Here is a 16,758-nt window from a genome sequence, read left to right on the forward strand (position 1 = left end):
GTATTTGAAGTAGTACAATAAAAGTATGAGTAGACCGCGTATTTCTGGTTGTCAACGCAGTGTCGAGTCGATGTTGATCATTTCGACCAATTCAAATTACATCGTCCAAACCAGTCCTACTTAAAGTACTGTTTAACATTGAAAAGGTCTATAAAAGCTTGTAAACAGAAAAACAATGAAATTCTCTTTTTTCTTTTTCTCTTTTTCTCTGTTCCACCTTTCGTATGACCAAGTCGCATTTATCGGATAATGAACCCCAAGGTAGTGGAAGGATGTTGGAAGTAAGTTGGTAAATCAGAATTTGCAGACATTTCCTTCCTATACAAAGGTCAAAAATTTCTCCCAAAACAAACTTACAAAGGCTGTCCTGCAAGAGGTCAGCATTCAAAATCGCTTGTATTGGAAGGCGTAAAACTTTTCAAAAGGTTTTAAACATTTGGATTGATTATAATATTTTTTGAAATTTCAATATATTGGAAAGTTCTTCTTTTTCTTTCGTAGAAATACTTCTTGGAAAGGGGAATTGAAAACGAGGTTTGGACGACGGGATTCATTTGGTTTATTAGTTGTTTGTAGACTTTGTTTTAAAAGTCTTAGACTCATATTTTATTACTCATTGGGATCATTTTTCATAATTCAAAAATTTCCACCATGGACTCTCAATTTACTCTTGAATTGACTCAGTTGCTGTATCAGAGCACTGCTCCTGATACCACTCAAATCACAGAGGCTACTCGTGCCTTGGAAACAAAGTACTTGAAGGAACCTAGCTCTTTGTTGTCCTTGTTACACATTATGGGCACATGCGAAAACTTTCAAGTCCGCCAGCTTGCAGCTATTGAAGCTCGTAAGCTGTGCCACAAGTATTGGCCCGATGTCCCTGCTGATGTACAAAATCAAGTTCGTGCCAACTTGTTGGAAATCACCATTAAAGAACCCGAGGGCATCGTATGCCATGCTTTTGGTCGTGTCATTGCTGCGTTGGCTAAAATGGATCTTCCCGACGGAAAATGGAATGATCTTTCTGGATTTTTGGTTCAAGCTGCCATGGATCCAAACGATTCCATTCGTGAAATGGCTATCTATGTTCTTTATTCCATTGCTGAAACCGTCGATTTGGACAGCAAGTTGCTCTTAGATTTTGTTCATTTGTTCTCTCGTACCATCACCGATTCTAGCCGTACTGTCCGAGTCACTTCCGTTCAAGGCTTGGGTGCCGTCGCTGAAGTTTTGGAATCCGATGACAAAAAGCTTTTGCATGCCTATCGTGATACCTTACCTAGCATGCTCATTGTTTTGCAAGACGTCGTTCAAGTTGGCGATGAAGATGCCTGCAAAACTGTCTTTGACGTTTTCAATACTTTCCTCATCGTCTCCGGCGCCATCATCTCTAAGGCCCTTGGAAATATCATTGAATTGATCACTGGCATCTCCACATCGAAGCAAGTTGATGGCGAAATTCGTTGTATGGCCTTGTCCTTCATCATTTCATGTATCCGCTTCAAGTCGCGTAAATTGCAAGCTCTCAAACTTGGCAAATCTTTAATCCTTTCCCTCATGCAAGTTGCTACTGAAGATACTACCGAAGATGCTGACGAGGATTGCCCTGCCCGTCTTGCTTTACGTGCCATTGATCTTCTTTCCACCCACTTGTCTCCTACCCAAGTGTTCTATCCCATGTTGGAGGCAATCATGACTTTCTCTCAATCCCCCGATCCTGGTCACCGTAAGGCCGCTTTATTGTCCATCGGTGTCGCCGTCGAGGGTTCTTCCGAGTCCGTTGCTTCAAGCCTTCTTAACATCTTTCCTCTTATTGTCAATGGCTTATGTGATGTTGACATGAACGTTCGTCAAGCTGCTCTCTTGGCTCTTAGTCAAATTGCCGTCGAAATTCCTATGGAGGTTTCAAAGCATCATGCTCAATTCTTGCCCCTCGTTTTCGAGTTGATGTCCACTCAAGGTGTTAAAGTTGGAAAGTCTGCTTGTAACTGTATTGACGCTTTGCTTGAAGGTCTTGACAGAGCTGAAATTAGTGGTTATATGCCCATGCTTATGGAACGTCTTGTTGGTCTTTTAGACTCCAATGTCACCGCTGACATCAAAAGTTGTGTTGCTGCCGCCATTGGCTCCGCCGCTTTTGCTGCTCAAGAAGACTTTTTGCCCTATTTTGAACGTACCATGGCTAGCTTGTCCAACTGCTTACACACATCTGATGATGATGAGGGTTATGAACTTCGCGGTACCGTTATGGATACTTTGGGTGCTATTGCTAATGCCGTCGGTAAGCAAGCTTTTTTGCCTTTCACCGAACAGCTCATTCAATTAGCTTATGAAGGTATCCAAATTGATCATTCTCGTCTCCGCGAATGCTCATTTTGCTTCTATGCTGTTTTGGCTCGTGTCTACAAGGAAGAATTTGCTCCCTTCCTACCTCACATCGTGCCAGCCTTGTTCAAATCTCTTGACCAGGATGAATCTGATGTCTTAAGTGAAAAGGTCGGCGCCCCTAGTGCCGATGAAATCGGTCAATTGCTCGAGTCCTCTGAAGGCAACGACGAAGAAGATGACGAAGAATTAGAAAAGGCTATGGGTGTAAACTCGGCTATTGCTATGGAGAAGGAGATCGCTGCTGATGCTTTGGGTGAAATTTGCACTTATGTCGGTGCTCCTTTTGCCGAATACCTTGAGCCTACTGTCGAAAAGTTGGTTTCCTCTACTACTCACTTTTATGAAGGTGTTCGAAAGTCTTCTTTGACCAGCTTATGGCGTTGTGCTACTACTTTCTATAGAGTTTGCAACTTACCCCAATGGAAAGCTGGATTGCCTTTGCAAGTTCCAGTTCCTGATGCCGTACAAAACATTTTTGCTGCTGTTAGAAAATGCTCTTTCGATACTTTGGACGAAGAATATGAAAAGACCGTCGCTACCGATATCCTTCGTAACCTTGCCGAAGCCATTAAGACATGCGGTCCTGTTGTTTTAGGCGATGATTATCCCAAGATTTGCGAAATTGTTATGGAAGTACTTCAAAAACAACATATTGTCCAAGCTGGTGATATCTTTGATGAAGACTTTGAAGAGGAAGATGTTGTTAGTAACGAAGAAGTTGACGATACTGAACAAGATGCTATGTTTATCGATTCTGCTTGCGATGTTGTCATTGCCCTTTCAATGGCCTTGGCTGAATCCTTCGTGGAGTCTTTTCAAATATTCTTCCCTCATATCGTTAAATATTATTCAAGCAACAACGGTACTGAACGTGCTATGGCTGTTGCTTGCATAGGTGAAGTTGCTGGAGGTATTGAATCTGCTATTACACCTTTCACTGCTGATGTTTTCACATTATTTATGACTGCTTTAGAAGATCCCGAGGGAGAAGTTCGCAGCAATGCTGCTTACTCGATGGGTTTGTTATGTCAATTCTCTACTGAAAATCTTTCTTCTGAGTACCTCAACATTCTTCAAAAACTCCAACCTTTCTTTACCCAAGAAATCTTCCGTACTGCTCTTGATAATGCTATCGGTTGTATTTCTCGTTTAATCTTGCATAATCAAAATGCTATTCCTTTGGATCAGGTCTTACCCATTGTCTTGTCCAAGCTTCCTTTGAAGGAAGATTACTTAGAAAACGCACCCTTATACTACATGATTCTTCATCTTTACCGTCAAAAGAACCCTATTCTGTTGCAACATTTGGGTGATTTAATTCCTGTCTTTGCATCTGTTTTGACGGGACCTGCCGAGCAGCTCAATGCTGAGTTACGTGCCCAGCTTATAAACTTACTTAAGGAGATTGCTCCCGAATTCCAAACTCTCATTTCTACATTCCCTCATTTGGTTGCTTTATTACAGTAATGTGCTTTTTTACAGTAATGGACTTTTGTTTTCTTTCTGTGGATTGTTATTTTGGTATTTTAATATTAGGATAGGTTTAACAAGGGTATTCTAAATCGATGCCATTGAATAATTTAATTGCTTCTAGGTGTACATATTAAGGTAAAAGAAAGGTTAAAATTCATGACTCAACAATGATTTGTAGGGCCTCCGATAGTCCCCTAGGCTTCTGATGATGTCGATGAACGTCTTTCACAGTTATGGAGGACAAGTCATAAGACCCGGGCCTGTAGGCAAGAAATTGTAATTCAAAATCTTTTTCGCATTTCGGCGAAATAATCCCAGTATGGAAATTGGTAGTGGAAGCAATTAGACCTGGAAGCTTGATAATTTGATCAGGCTTGGTTGGAGGAAATGAAGATAACCCATCATTTATTTTGGAATTGTTGGCTTCATTGTTATCATTAATGAAAAACTCGTCGTAACTATAGAGTGGAACTTGCACGACAAGTTCTATAGGTACGTCTGAAGGGTTATACAAGTTGATACTGACTGGAAAGGTGGTGCCAGCTTTCACGTAGGAAGGGACGGTTGCAGACACATCAAGCAAATTCAATAGCGTCGTCGGAGTTGTCATCGATTCATTACTAGATATTTGCTTAGAATGTTTATGCAGATGATTCTTTCGCATAACAAACATCGTGGGATGCTTATATAAAAACGGCATACCATGCACATAAGCTCCGTTGAGTTTTCGCACAATAGTTCCTTCGCAAACACATTCAATTTCAATTCTATAAGCGGATGGTTGTAATTTCATTTGATAAACGATAGAAAACAAGTCGGAGCCTGTTAGTGTTGCGTTGAAACCATCATCATATTTTGGACCCAAAAGGGAAAGGCTCGAAGAGGTTGATTTAGACGTAAAGTTTTTAAGAATGAAGCTATGGCAGGAAGTATCCGGTGCAAGTATGCAAGTGATATACTGATTTACCTCATTGATCATATAAGCGTTTAACTTTATCAAAACTGGGATAGCACAATTAAAATAGCGCTTTCTTGAAATGTAATTTGGATGTGATTTCGTGTCGTCCATCTGAATGTTTCCGGATATATACGAAGCTGGAAGGAGTGGTGGATTCGCTTGAAACCGAGCATCATTAGAAAGAGATCCCAGAATGTTGTAGTCTATATCAGCATCTGTTATATAATCATCATTTCCATTATAAGAAGACATGTCTCTTGTAGCATCTGATTCCGATTCTAATGAACTTTGGCTTGAGTTTTGATGACTGCCTTCATTATTGACGTAAATTTCTAGCTTATGATCCGGAAAAGAAAAGTTATCTAATTTGTAAGAATACTAACCCCAATAGTTGACTTCTTACCTAGCTTTATGAGACATGAAAGGAGTTTGTATTCTCTCTCATTGTTGATCCAATTCAGAGCCGTTGAATCCTTTGTCGTAGAAGTAAAAGCTCTCGTTTTTCGAAAGTTGGTTGATGAATTCGAACGATTGCTGGAGGAGTTGCTGTACAAATTTCCCTCAATGTTGAATTTATCAAAAGCTTGATCGAATTTTACGTGTAAAGGCTTCGAAACAACAACATTTACGTAGAAGGATTCGCCTACGGTTATCTGTTAATATAAAAAATACACTCTTCTTGCATACCATAGTATAGCTTCAAGTGATCACTTTGTGTATAGTAGTTTTCCAAAGAATTCAATTCATGTTCTTTAATAGGCGAAAAAGAAATAAAAAAATCGAGTCTTATAGCTTCTTCTTGCATTAAATAATAGATTTTGGCATAGATAGAAGTCAAAAATTTAGTTCCAGTTTCAAACGAAGAAGAGCAATAGTCAGAAAGTAAAACTGGGTTTGCTTCCTTTTTATCGAAAAAAAAGGAGATACTTCGAATATATCATATTTTCATTTTTGATTTATTTATTCAATGTTTCCTTGCTAAACTTCTTACTGATTTACCGGTTTTGAACAGAGCAGGTTGATTGATAAGATTACTTGTAATTAAAATAGTAATTTAATAACAAATTAATAGAGAAATCGTTTTAGTTAAATTTGTTCTTCATGCTACTCACCAATCTAATCGTATAATACTGCTTTCTTCTTCCATTAGATGTCACAAAGACGCTTTTAGTCCTAAAAGTTTTATTCATTTCCACATATCTAGCATTGAATGCACAGTTAATGGCTCCCTTTGGTATCCTTCAAATAATACATAATGTTTACTTGTAAATGCAACATCGGCATTCGGTGTCGAACGAAGACTCAAAAGTAAGTGACTTATATTGTAAGCTTTAGACATTGCATATGGTTTTTTGATGAGTATTCAAGCCGTTTTGCTCAGAAACCGATTTTTTCCTTCTTCCTCTAAAGAAAGCATTGACTACCCAACCCATGTAATTCATTAAAGAATCAATAAGAGCATATTCGAAAAAAATTTATAGATCATTCCCTTGTATTAATTTCATTCTGCGCTCATATAACAAACGTTTGATCATGACCCATTGCGGCATAATATATAAGGTTTCCAAGCTGAGTATACGAACAATTCAATCATACTATAGTACAACAGAAGATTCTGTATGGGTCTCTACGTGCATTTCCCATGAAATATCCTCAAATCTTCCTAAAGCATGCTTTGGATATCGAAAACTTAACCACTCGTTCCAGAGGCTTTTTTCCTGAAGTGTTAGTTGCTCCCATCTTTTTTGAAAATTACATCTCAGTTGTTCAGCAATGACTGCTACTTGTTGCTCAAACTTCACGGGGCATGAAAATTGAAGAAATGGTGACAAGCGGAAATTACACTTCTTAAAGGCGGCTATCATCCTATAAATATTTAATGGCTCTTTGGAAAGACCATTGTCATGCGATTCATCATTTGAACAAAAGTGATAAGTTGCTCCATAATTTAATAAGCATCCCGTTAATGCAGTAATTGAACATACCTCTTTCACTTTTGACTGCACTGGAGAATGATCAAATTTCCATGTGAAAGCAGGGACTTGGATTGTAATCATCTTCTCGTTTCTATCCAGGTTTAGCAATGTATTTACATACAAAGTCAATTTTTGCTCTAACTTCTCACTCCGGTATTTTTGGGGTAAAGTAATTACAAGAGGCCATAATTCTTTTGTTTCCGCGTATTCTTTCCAGCAGCTCACGTTTACAAAGAATGTTTGTTCAATGGGCTCCAAGAAATGTACAGCTTGAACATTAGGATGACCTAAAAAGTCAAGAAAAGATTGAATAAATTCTCGATCTAAGAGGACACAATCAACCAAATAACTTGTTTTTATCCCAATAATCACAGGTAAAACTCCGTCGATCAACTGAAGTGCAGTACCATAAGTAAATCCTTTCGTTTTCAGGTATCTGTGCACTTCATATATGCTTCTTTTCATAATATTATATATCTAAAAATCTATACGATAAATGAAACTTAGCATCCGTCAATTCTTCATTTGGTCAATTACAAGTTCCAGTAAGGCTGCAGAATGAATTCCCCCGACTGTTCAAAAAAAAGTGATTCTAAAACCTACGAGCTTAAGAAAAAATCAAATCTAAGACATTTATCTGAATACGAAAAAAGGTGTATAGCAAATACTTTGAAGAATATTGAGAAACATAAAAATTTGACAACATGAGGCGACCCATATTGGGAAAAGAAGCTTGTCCTAAATAACTATAGAAACACAAACATCAAAATTTTGGTTTTAAAGGATATGTATGGCATGATATCCTGTTTTATGTGACCAACAGAAGAAAATAGTATATATAAATACAAACTTGACATAAACAAAAAGTATTTTTTGGAGATTTCACGACATAAAAGTAAAACCATACTAGAAATAAAAATGAACCTTGACATAAAAGTAAATATTAAATAAAAGGCGAACATAAATAATTTACTCGTCTCCTGCATGATGAAGTGTAACAGAACTGAACCCAGTAAAAGGATTCTCAACTTCGGGAATTGGAGTAGCCGAATGCATATCAACTGCAGGAAGATTGGATGAAATCAAGTATTGAGAGTTTAAATGATCAATACTGTCCGGTGCTTCGGGGAGCCCTGAAGTCTTTGATACAGCTTCCATACCCTCTTGGATATTTGGCACAATCGGAGGCTTCATGCTGCGTAAGAGTGCCCATTGGATATCACGGAAGAATGGATGTTCTTTGATATCGGATGCGCCAGCTACAGAACCATAGCGCTTAGTTTCGTCTTTAATCAGTAGTCGCCTAATCAAATTTTTGCATGTACTCGATACATTAGGGGCTGCACTATATTCAGGAAAGTTCACGTCCGCATACAGAATGTTTGAAAATGTGGCATGTCTGTTTTTCCCCTTAAATGGAGTAGTACCATACAAAATTTCGTACAAGAAAATCCCTAGAGTCCACCAGTCAACTGCTACGGTATGGCCACAGCTTCTAATCATTTCTGGCGCAATGTATTCTTCAGTTCCAACAAAAGAGTTTGTACGGTAAACAGAAAAGTATGAATTTGTGTCCAAGGCTGGTTTGTCATGGGAAAAGGTAGAGTGCTTTGTCACAAGCATCCGTGGATGAGTTTCAGTACTGATAGGTTTTGACAGATCAAAATCGGACAACATGATATGTCCGGATTGATGTAAAAGAATGTTTTCGGGCTTCAAATCTCGATAAATAAAGCCCATCAGATGAAGATACTCAAGCGCGAGCGTTACTTCAGCTGCATAGAAGCAAGCACTTTTCTCGGGTAAGATATGGCCAGGAAGTGAATGAAGTGCGCGAAAAAACTCCCCGCCAGCACAGTACTCCATGCATAAATAAAGATGATCTTTGGATTGAAATGCATGATAAAGAGTGACAATGAATGGGTGGTTGCTTTTTGTAAGAATCTCTTGTTCGGCCAAAACGCGTTGAACTTTTCGTCGTTTGATCATTTCGGCTTTGCTTAAAATTTTCATCGCAAACAATCGATTGTTGCTTTTTTGCTTTACCAAATACACCTTTCCAACATCTCCTTGACCCAATAGTCGGACTTTTTCAAAACTTTGTGGCGTAACTTCAACCCTACTTACTTTTGTACTGTTTCCAGAGTATGTACGCTTGCTATATTCGGTTGGTCCAAATATATAGTTTGCTGGATTTTTTAAGGTCTTAATTTGCGCTTTCTTCATGTTGGAGGTATTCACTGGCGGCTTCGACGGAGCTTCCATTCCTTCATGAGAATCTGGAGCTGACGATATTCTCCGGAGAACTGGCTTTTGATCTAAAAAGCTATCACTACCATTGGCAATGCCCTCCATATAACTCTCATCTGAATGTTCAGGCGATTTGGGCTGAGACGAATTTTGGTAGCTCGTAGATACGGTCACCGCTCGATTACGACGAAAGTGAAACAAATTCTTTAATTTATCAGAGAGATGAGAAGAAGAATTTCTCGGGTCGTTCGAAAAGGACTCTTTGTCTCGAATTTCGCTTTTACGCATCATACACCAATTTTATAGTTTTTTCAGGAATGTCACCAGTGCTTTTTTACACTCTTTTTTTTTTTAACAGAAAGAAACAATTCTCAAGAATTTCTCTAAACAAACTATCCACAATCGTTTCAGCTATTTCTATGCTTTTTGTGTCATTGGAAGTAGTTGATCTGAGATGGAGAAAAGAGTGTGTCTGCTGCCAAGGTGAAGAAAGTCAGGTGTCAAAGAAATAGGCATAAAAAATTTATATATATGAAGACAATTCTAGTCATTTGACAATTGATAAATCTCTATTTTCATTCATCCCTTTGTTTACCAAAAATAGCTTTTTAGAATCGTTGTACGCAATGATTTCAACCACGGTCAAAGAGGACGCTCGAAAGAAAGAAAAATAGAAATGTTTTTATGTTAAGATCAGCTCATTAAAGACAAGACATAGCATGATAGCCATTGTCAAACCAAACGAGATGGACAGCCCTCGTAGTACGCAATGGTTCGCATTCTTGTCATAATTAAACGAACGTAGACCTTTGAGAGTTTAATTTTTATTCAACAAAAGAATAATTTATTCAATACTTCTCAATCAGTGCGCCAGTAGACTACACATTCTCTCGCCTTCATACTGGGATCGCAGCCAGCCTTTCCATATTGTCGAGTGTTTCAACATGTTCCGTTGTTTCCAAGAATGTATTTTAGAATTTTTTAAAAATAAACAAGAAGTATAAAATAAAGTCAGAAACCCTGATAGGGAATTAATTCCAAACTTACCACATCTTCACTTTTTGCGATTTTTAGTTAAATCGGTTGTAAGCGAATTTCTTGAAAATTTATGTTTGTTTTTATTGTCAATTGTAGAGATATTTGCAAGAAAAAAAAGAACTAAAAGTTGAGATTAGGGTGAATCTTTTCTGTGAAAGAAACTGGATATGACAATTGTTCGCGCTGGCGCGATTTTTTCCATTTCCCTTCTCTTCTTTTAGGTACTCACATGACCCAAGAGTGCTTTTAGAAATCTGTGAGCATACGCTGTCCATCTAGGTATCTTCGTATTCATAAAGTATTCTCGTCTCCATCAACTTGATGAATTGACTTCCATGTGTTCTAATTACAGATATAATAAAAGGCACACTGAAACTGGCCAACATGGAGATTAGATTGCATCCGGATATTTCAAATGGGTCATAAAAACAAACTTGCTGTTGACAAATGTTGTATGAAATCGATACTTGCTAACAAGCCATATAGTCAAGGATATGTTGAACGATCATTTTTATAGGCACATTATCTTCCAGCAGTGACAGGATGGAGCGTCCCCAACCTTTTCAAGCAATTAATAATAAAATTAGATCTCTTTAATAGCTCGTATTCACGTTATCAGAGCTTTAATAAACCAGAAAAATTCGTTTTTACATTCCAACATAATGTTTCTCAGGTAGGCGGTTTTAATTCTATTTTCGCAGACGCACATTTTTATAGAAGGTACTTTTTATGCTTCACATAGTAAACCAAACTCATGTGGACGTCAAATGTTATGTATACTTAGCAGCCTGGTTTAATCCCCCAGACTAAACTCTCACACATAACCTCTCAGTAGGAACGACTTTTCCTTCATTCTAGGCCGTATAAATTGTTGAAAGATATTTCAATTTAGTTTTTCTTTCATTAAAAGTTAGTTGGATCAGTAATATAGATTGGGAGAAGTCATATCGACATATTTCTAAGCACTGCTAATAAGGATAGTTGGATTTCCTCTCAACGTTATTTAAAGGTTTAATATCGCATTTACAGATTCTATGCGTTTAAATGCAGATTTCTTAACGCAGGTTCCTTCATTTATCAATCCCTTGAAGGAATCAGAATTGGATTTAAGATATGTCAGCGTTCGATATCTAGTTTTTGTACAGAGTTACTAACGAAAAGTACAGGGTACCAGATTCCGCTGATTGAAAATTTGGGTATTCTTCGAGATACCAATGATAGCATTGATTTTACCGACAATGACATTCGGTATTTAGGAAACTTTCCTCGTATGAGACGTCTTGAAACCCTTCTGTGTGGTCGAAATAGAATAAGCACCATCGATCCAGAGCTTGGAAAAGTCTTGCCCAATTTAAAAATCCTTTCGTTAACCCAAAATCACATTCAACAATTGGCAGATTTAGATCCCTTATCCACATGTACAAGACTCACTCATTTGTCCTGTCTCGATAACGCAGTAAGTCAAAATCAGTATTACAGATTATACCTAGTATGGCGAATTCCATCATTACATATTTTGGATTTTGAGCGCGTCCGGGAAAACGAGCGATCTCGATCTCAGGAGATGTTTGGTACTATTGACCGTCCTACGGAAATAGCTGCATCCATTATGGGAGTTAAAAGCCGTGTATTCGACTTGGGAACTCTCGTACAGTCAACAAATACAGATACGAATGCTACTGTTTCCACCGGCTATGCATTAACTCCTGAAGAGAAAGAACAAATTAAAGAAGCAATTAAAAATGCTTCTTCAATTGCTGAAATTAATCGATTAGAGGCTATGCTTTTAGAAGGTAAAATACCAAAGTAGGCTCATAAGACTTGTTTGGCAATATAATTCTTGGTATGTCTTTACGCAAATTCTGAATAAAATTTCTTGGGATGCAAATAAATGCTTGGAGGATTGTTGTTAATTGTCGTATACTCAGTCACTTCAAGAAACTGTAAAACTTGTGAAATTTCTGGAGTAGTGACTCAGTAAATAACATCCGTAACAGAAAGATTAGGCTATTCAGGTTAGTACGAATATAATAGCAATCCAAGCTCTCACTCACTGTCCAAGTATTCCGCTGTAACCAGTAGTTCTAGGACCATTTCTGGAGGAATGTCAAATTTAGGAACATCCTGCCGGTTTTTATAGCGATAATTGTAGTGCAAATACTCGCAGACCTTCTCTAAAAGTGAACCTCTATTGTTCATTTCTGTTAGATAGATCACCAAAGACTTAATAATAATTCGTACCTAATGTCAGGAAATGTACACTCGTTGCTTTGAGCCTCAGCAAATACGCCTAAACATATTTGTTAATCACCTCCATCAGATGAAATAGTATCCTTGCCTTCATTTAAAATGGCTTTTATGGTTCCAGATATGCAAGCAATGTCTTTTCTTAAAATAAACTCAAAACCATCACTGGAAATTAATTTGACATACTCTTCCGACATATTTCTTTTGGTTGGGTTTTAAAAGTGAATGAATTCTCGTTTCTTTACACTTTTCGTAAAAGTTGCTAGGTCTACAGTTAACAAGTTCAATTTGCATTATTAGTAAAAAACTATATTTCACTTATATTAGATTCCAATTGTTTTATTGATTAAATGATTTATGATAATGTAACAAAACTCGATCCAACAAACATGTTTTAAACAAAGATGTTATTATTTGGATATCTCTAGCCAAATGCCTTAAGCATATTACGAAAAAATTATTTTGTACTTTTATTATGTTTTGGTAATTACTTACATGGTTTAGGTCATAAGGGTTGATTGTTTGTTTTGATTATTTGTTTTGTTTACTCGTTACATACAAGTGACTGAGTGTTGTATTCAAAATAGAACCAATTCCTTGTCAATTAGTTTTTACGAATTAACCATTATAATCCACAAAATTTTTTATAGCTCCGCCCTGTAAAATTCATATGAATCAGCAAGCAAGGAGTAATACCCCAATGGATAATTTCTCTCAGTCAGCAGCTGAAACTGATGAGGATCCCAGTTTTCTTCGAAAAACATTTCAGCATCTCAAACAGCTCTGTATGGCTTGTTCCACGGGCTCTGAATATATTGATAGTGACTCTGAATACATATACAATCAAGAAATGCCCAATGAGCATAACGAATTGGGTTTCGAATCGTCCAATGTTTACAATGACTCTCTGACATCAAACAGCTTCAATACTTCAGTGGAGGCACTGAGTCTTGATTACTCGCTCAGCATGCCGCATGCAGACACGCTTTTAAGATTGAGCAATCTACCTACAACGCAACAATTTGCAGAGGAGAAAGGTTCTATTACTCAGAAAAAAGAAGAAACAAGAAGAATCAAAGTTCCATTCGAGAAAGGATTCTTCAGTATTCTGTACGGCACATCACGCACTCCTTTTCTGCATGCACAGTATGCAGATTTTTTTATGTCAGAATCCCAAGCTCCTATATCAATTGAGATTGATAACGAAAATGCAAAAAAGAGTATGAGACTAGCCGAGAAAAACTTTCCAGAGGCTTTCGAGCAATTTATCAAAATTTTAAATGGTCCTAATGTGCCTTTGTCTGTTCTGCTTCATCACGTTATGCTCTATGACCTATACTCTCCTAGGCTTAAGGACGCAATATGGGAGACTATTAAAAATTACCTCCAAAAGATGAAAGGCAGCTATGGATATACGGACTTGCATGTCGAAGCCGCACGATACAAACTTACACACCCAAGGTTTATCATGATCCATCCGGATGAAATCTTCTCCGTTTATAACAATCCTGACTGGGTTTGTGTTTCCAACGAGCATCTTCACTGTAATATACACATCCAACCTATCGTCAGCAACGCCATGAAAAGTAGAGATGACCGCATAAGAGAAGTGGCTTCAAACTGTCAAACTCCCATTGAATATGCATGGTTAGCGCTAGGACTCGCGTTGCGAAAGAAGGCCTCTATATTCCCAATTCATGCCTATTTGAATTGTAAAATCAAGCTTTACGATGAGTCCATTCCTCCTTCTTTGTTGTATTATTCGAAAGAAGATGAAAACATAAACACTTCAAACATTGAGGAAATTATTAATTACATGTATGAAATCTTTAATGCAGAAGCTGCTCTTTGTGGTACTTCGTGCAAGAATAGGGACAACATCAATGTTTCAAAAACGGAAGTCTCTTATCTTGATATTAACAACATCAAACGAGGAAAAGAAGCTAAAACCATGAATCCATTTGAGCCGGAAAACGTCACTCCCGGTAGTTGTTAGGAGAGCATCTTTTCAACCGTTATACCACCGGGTTATTCATTCACAAGGCATTTGATTTCTTCGCTAACTGATGCGTTACTTTGTAAGCTCATACCCGCTGCTTTTTGAGCAATGTTTATCGCGTCGTCCATTCCCTTATTTCGAGATATTAATGCAGTCAGAACTCCAACAAATGTATCTCCTGTACCACTTGCGTTAACGCAATTTTTAATTACACTCGGGGCAGGGTAATACTTTATGAGTACCTTGCCAGGCGTACAAAGACTGCTCGAATTTATTGAAAGCCCCTTAACTTCATCGGAGCTTACCAATAACGTTCCTTTAGAACCCAATTTAACAATTATATTTTTAACAAATGGAAGTATATGTAGACACTTTTGTAGAATTCCATTCTCTGTCAGGTCTTTGAAGTCAGCTGCTTTTGACAATCTTTCAATCTCTATAACAATTAGTAAATAGTCAACGACTACTTGTAACATACGTGTATAAAAAGAAGAAGTTATTCCATATGAATTAATAGTTGCCCACCATTTGTCCATATCACATAAACCTCGCTGCTTTATAGCTTCAAATAATATATTCAACTCATACAGATTTGGTGTGATATAATCGATGGAAGAGTTTTCAAACGTATCCATTATCTTTACGCATTTAGGACCACTGGTCGGTTCGAATATAATTTTTTGACCGCCTCTTTTATGAAGTGCAATATCATGCATCAGGGACGAAGAAATATTTCCATCAAAACAAATATAATCCGAATCATCGAGAGCTTTTTCAAGATCTTTATAAGCCAATTGTTCCATAATTGACATGTCAGCACCTGCTAGAAGGAGACTTCCTTGACGATTATTGACTGCAGTATATGAACAAGACGAGAAGTCTTGTTTCTCAATTAACTTATACTGTATTTCAGATTTACCAAGATAACTTTGAATGGCTGTCGTAGGTACTGAGTCACTACCTATGCAGCTAATCAGTTTGGTAGGAACTCCCATCAACGAAGAAGCCATTGCAATATTATGGGCTACTCCGCCAAAACTTTGCACTGTACGACAAGGATATGAAGTACCCAATAGTTCGGAAGAATGTTCACCTTCGAGTGTAAGTACCGAATCAACTGATACACTACCAATTGCGATCACCTTCGGGTTTTTGGATCCTAAACTTTCCCTTGTCTCAGGCGAAAACAAAGCGGCGTTTTTCGAAAAAGGCCCCAAACAAGCTGTGTTTGATTTATATTGGGGGACAAAAGAACTTTTCTGCTTATGTGAAACCAAGGATGAAGAAATAGAAGCGGCATTTCTTGCATTGTTTAAGACTAAGTCGATATTCGTGCTTAAACTCTTTCCTTTGGTCAAGTGGAACAGTTGGCCAAGAAGAAAGGGAGTAACGTCTTTTCCAAAAATCCTTTGTTCTTCGCATTTCCTTAAAGATAAATCGATGAAGGATTCCATTTCTGGATAGCTTATAGAGCATTTTTTTGGAGTAGGAACTGCAATAAGGGTACCACACTGTAGATTAAGTTTCATGTTTTGGTAAAGCAAAGCCGCAACTTCTTCGGGAGATTCCAGACACATTGGACTTTTGAAAGAAGATTCTCGAGAAAAAAAAGCAGGAAAGGAGGAATTTTTGGGTCCAAGAGTTACTACGGGAACACCTTGTGTTTCTAATACTTCTAGCGTTTTGCCAATATCCAAAATGCTTTTAACGCCAGCACACACAACACCCACTCTGGTGCGTCCTAACTCGATCAAATCTGCCGAGATGTCCATTGTAGTTTCAGCACCTCTGTGAACTCCGCCGATTCCACCAGTTGCAAAAACATCAATGCCAGCCTTTTCAGCTAAAATCATGGTTGAAGCAACTGTGGTTCCGCCATTCAGCTTCTGAGACGTAATATAGCTCAGATCTCTACGAGATACTTTTCGAGCAAGTGGACCAATCTTGGCCAAACGTTGCAATTCTAATTCTTCCAAACCTTCATTATGTAAGAAAGTATGAAAGCAAAATCACATACCTATTGTACACTTTCCGTCAATTATGGCAATTGTAGCGGGCACAGCGCCAGACTTCCTAACAGCATTTTCGACTTCCAATGCCATCTTCTGGTTCTCAGGATAGGGCATTCCATGTGTGATAATGGTGGATTCTAAAGCAACTAAAGGAAGTCCATTTGAGAGAGCATTCGATACTTCCTTCGAATATGTCAACGATGAAAAATTGGACCTTGGCAACCTGAATCCAAGACCTCGGCTTCTACTAAGACCATAGTGTAATCCGCTTTTAAAAAAGGACCTAAATTGTCCGGTGCAATTCTGCATATGTCAAGCACTTGAACTTTGAATCCTCTTACGAAACAGAATTATGGTAGTTAGGAATTTACTAAAATTATGAGCTTGTTTCCCGTTTTATTCAAACAGACAACTTTG

At 37.8% G+C, this 16,758-nt stretch overlaps 8 protein-coding genes across 8 annotated transcripts; 3 read left to right on the forward strand and 5 right to left on the reverse strand.

Moving 5' to 3' along the window:
* Window positions 1-651: 651 nt before the first annotated feature.
* Window positions 652-3,855, forward strand: kap123 (karyopherin/importin beta family nuclear import signal receptor Kap123; the record flags this gene model as incomplete). The annotated part of the gene is made up of 1 exon (XM_056179214.1): window positions 652-3,855. The coding sequence occupies one exon, from the start codon at window positions 652-654 to the stop codon at window positions 3,853-3,855; it is 3,204 nt and encodes a 1,067-aa protein (XP_056035994.1).
* A 160-nt stretch (window positions 3,856-4,015) lies between these two features.
* trs65 (TRAPP II complex subunit Trs65) lies at window positions 4,016-5,624 on the reverse strand (the record flags this gene model as incomplete). Its single annotated transcript, XM_056179215.1, has 3 exons — window positions 4,016-5,181; window positions 5,223-5,462; window positions 5,507-5,624. The coding sequence occupies 3 exons, from the start codon at window positions 5,622-5,624 to the stop codon at window positions 4,016-4,018; spliced, it is 1,524 nt and encodes a 507-aa protein (XP_056035993.1).
* A 790-nt stretch (window positions 5,625-6,414) lies between these two features.
* SOMG_00422 (DUF4504 family protein, C1orf74-like protein) lies at window positions 6,415-7,260 on the reverse strand (the record flags this gene model as incomplete). The annotated part of the gene is made up of 1 exon (XM_056179216.1): window positions 6,415-7,260. The coding sequence occupies one exon, from the start codon at window positions 7,258-7,260 to the stop codon at window positions 6,415-6,417; it is 846 nt and encodes a 281-aa protein (XP_056035992.1).
* Window positions 7,261-7,764: 504 nt separating this feature from the next.
* ppk22 (serine/threonine protein kinase Ppk22) lies at window positions 7,765-9,336 on the reverse strand (the record flags this gene model as incomplete). Its single annotated transcript, XM_056179217.1, has 1 exon — window positions 7,765-9,336. One exon carries the CDS (start codon window positions 9,334-9,336, stop codon window positions 7,765-7,767), a length of 1,572 nt encoding a protein of 523 aa, XP_056035991.1.
* A 1,781-nt stretch (window positions 9,337-11,117) lies between these two features.
* lea1 (U2 snRNP-associated protein Lea1) lies at window positions 11,118-11,893 on the forward strand (the record flags this gene model as incomplete). Its single annotated transcript, XM_056179218.1, has 2 exons — window positions 11,118-11,229; window positions 11,250-11,893. 2 exons carry the CDS (start codon window positions 11,118-11,120, stop codon window positions 11,891-11,893), a joined length of 756 nt encoding a protein of 251 aa, XP_056035990.1.
* Window positions 11,894-12,129: 236 nt separating this feature from the next.
* elc1 (elongin C Elc1) lies at window positions 12,130-12,527 on the reverse strand (the record flags this gene model as incomplete). Its single annotated transcript, XM_056179219.1, has 3 exons — window positions 12,130-12,271; window positions 12,325-12,373; window positions 12,422-12,527. 3 exons carry the CDS (start codon window positions 12,525-12,527, stop codon window positions 12,130-12,132), a joined length of 297 nt encoding a protein of 98 aa, XP_056035989.1.
* Window positions 12,528-13,000: 473 nt separating this feature from the next.
* On the forward strand, window positions 13,001-14,326 carry mug131 (UPF0300 family protein 4; the record flags this gene model as incomplete). The annotated part of the gene is made up of 1 exon (XM_056179220.1): window positions 13,001-14,326. The coding sequence occupies one exon, from the start codon at window positions 13,001-13,003 to the stop codon at window positions 14,324-14,326; it is 1,326 nt and encodes a 441-aa protein (XP_056035988.1).
* A 32-nt stretch (window positions 14,327-14,358) lies between these two features.
* On the reverse strand, window positions 14,359-16,650 carry SOMG_00427 (bifunctional pseudouridylate synthase/pseudouridine kinase; the record flags this gene model as incomplete). The annotated part of the gene is made up of 3 exons (XM_056179221.1): window positions 14,359-14,765; window positions 14,808-16,307; window positions 16,347-16,650. 3 exons carry the CDS (start codon window positions 16,648-16,650, stop codon window positions 14,359-14,361), a joined length of 2,211 nt encoding a protein of 736 aa, XP_056035987.1.
* Window positions 16,651-16,758: the final 108 nt, after the last annotated feature.

Source organism: Schizosaccharomyces osmophilus, chromosome 1, assembly GCF_027921745.1.
Source record: "Schizosaccharomyces osmophilus chromosome 1, complete sequence".
In the NCBI taxonomy this organism is placed as follows: domain Eukaryota; kingdom Fungi; phylum Ascomycota; class Schizosaccharomycetes; order Schizosaccharomycetales; family Schizosaccharomycetaceae; genus Schizosaccharomyces; species Schizosaccharomyces osmophilus.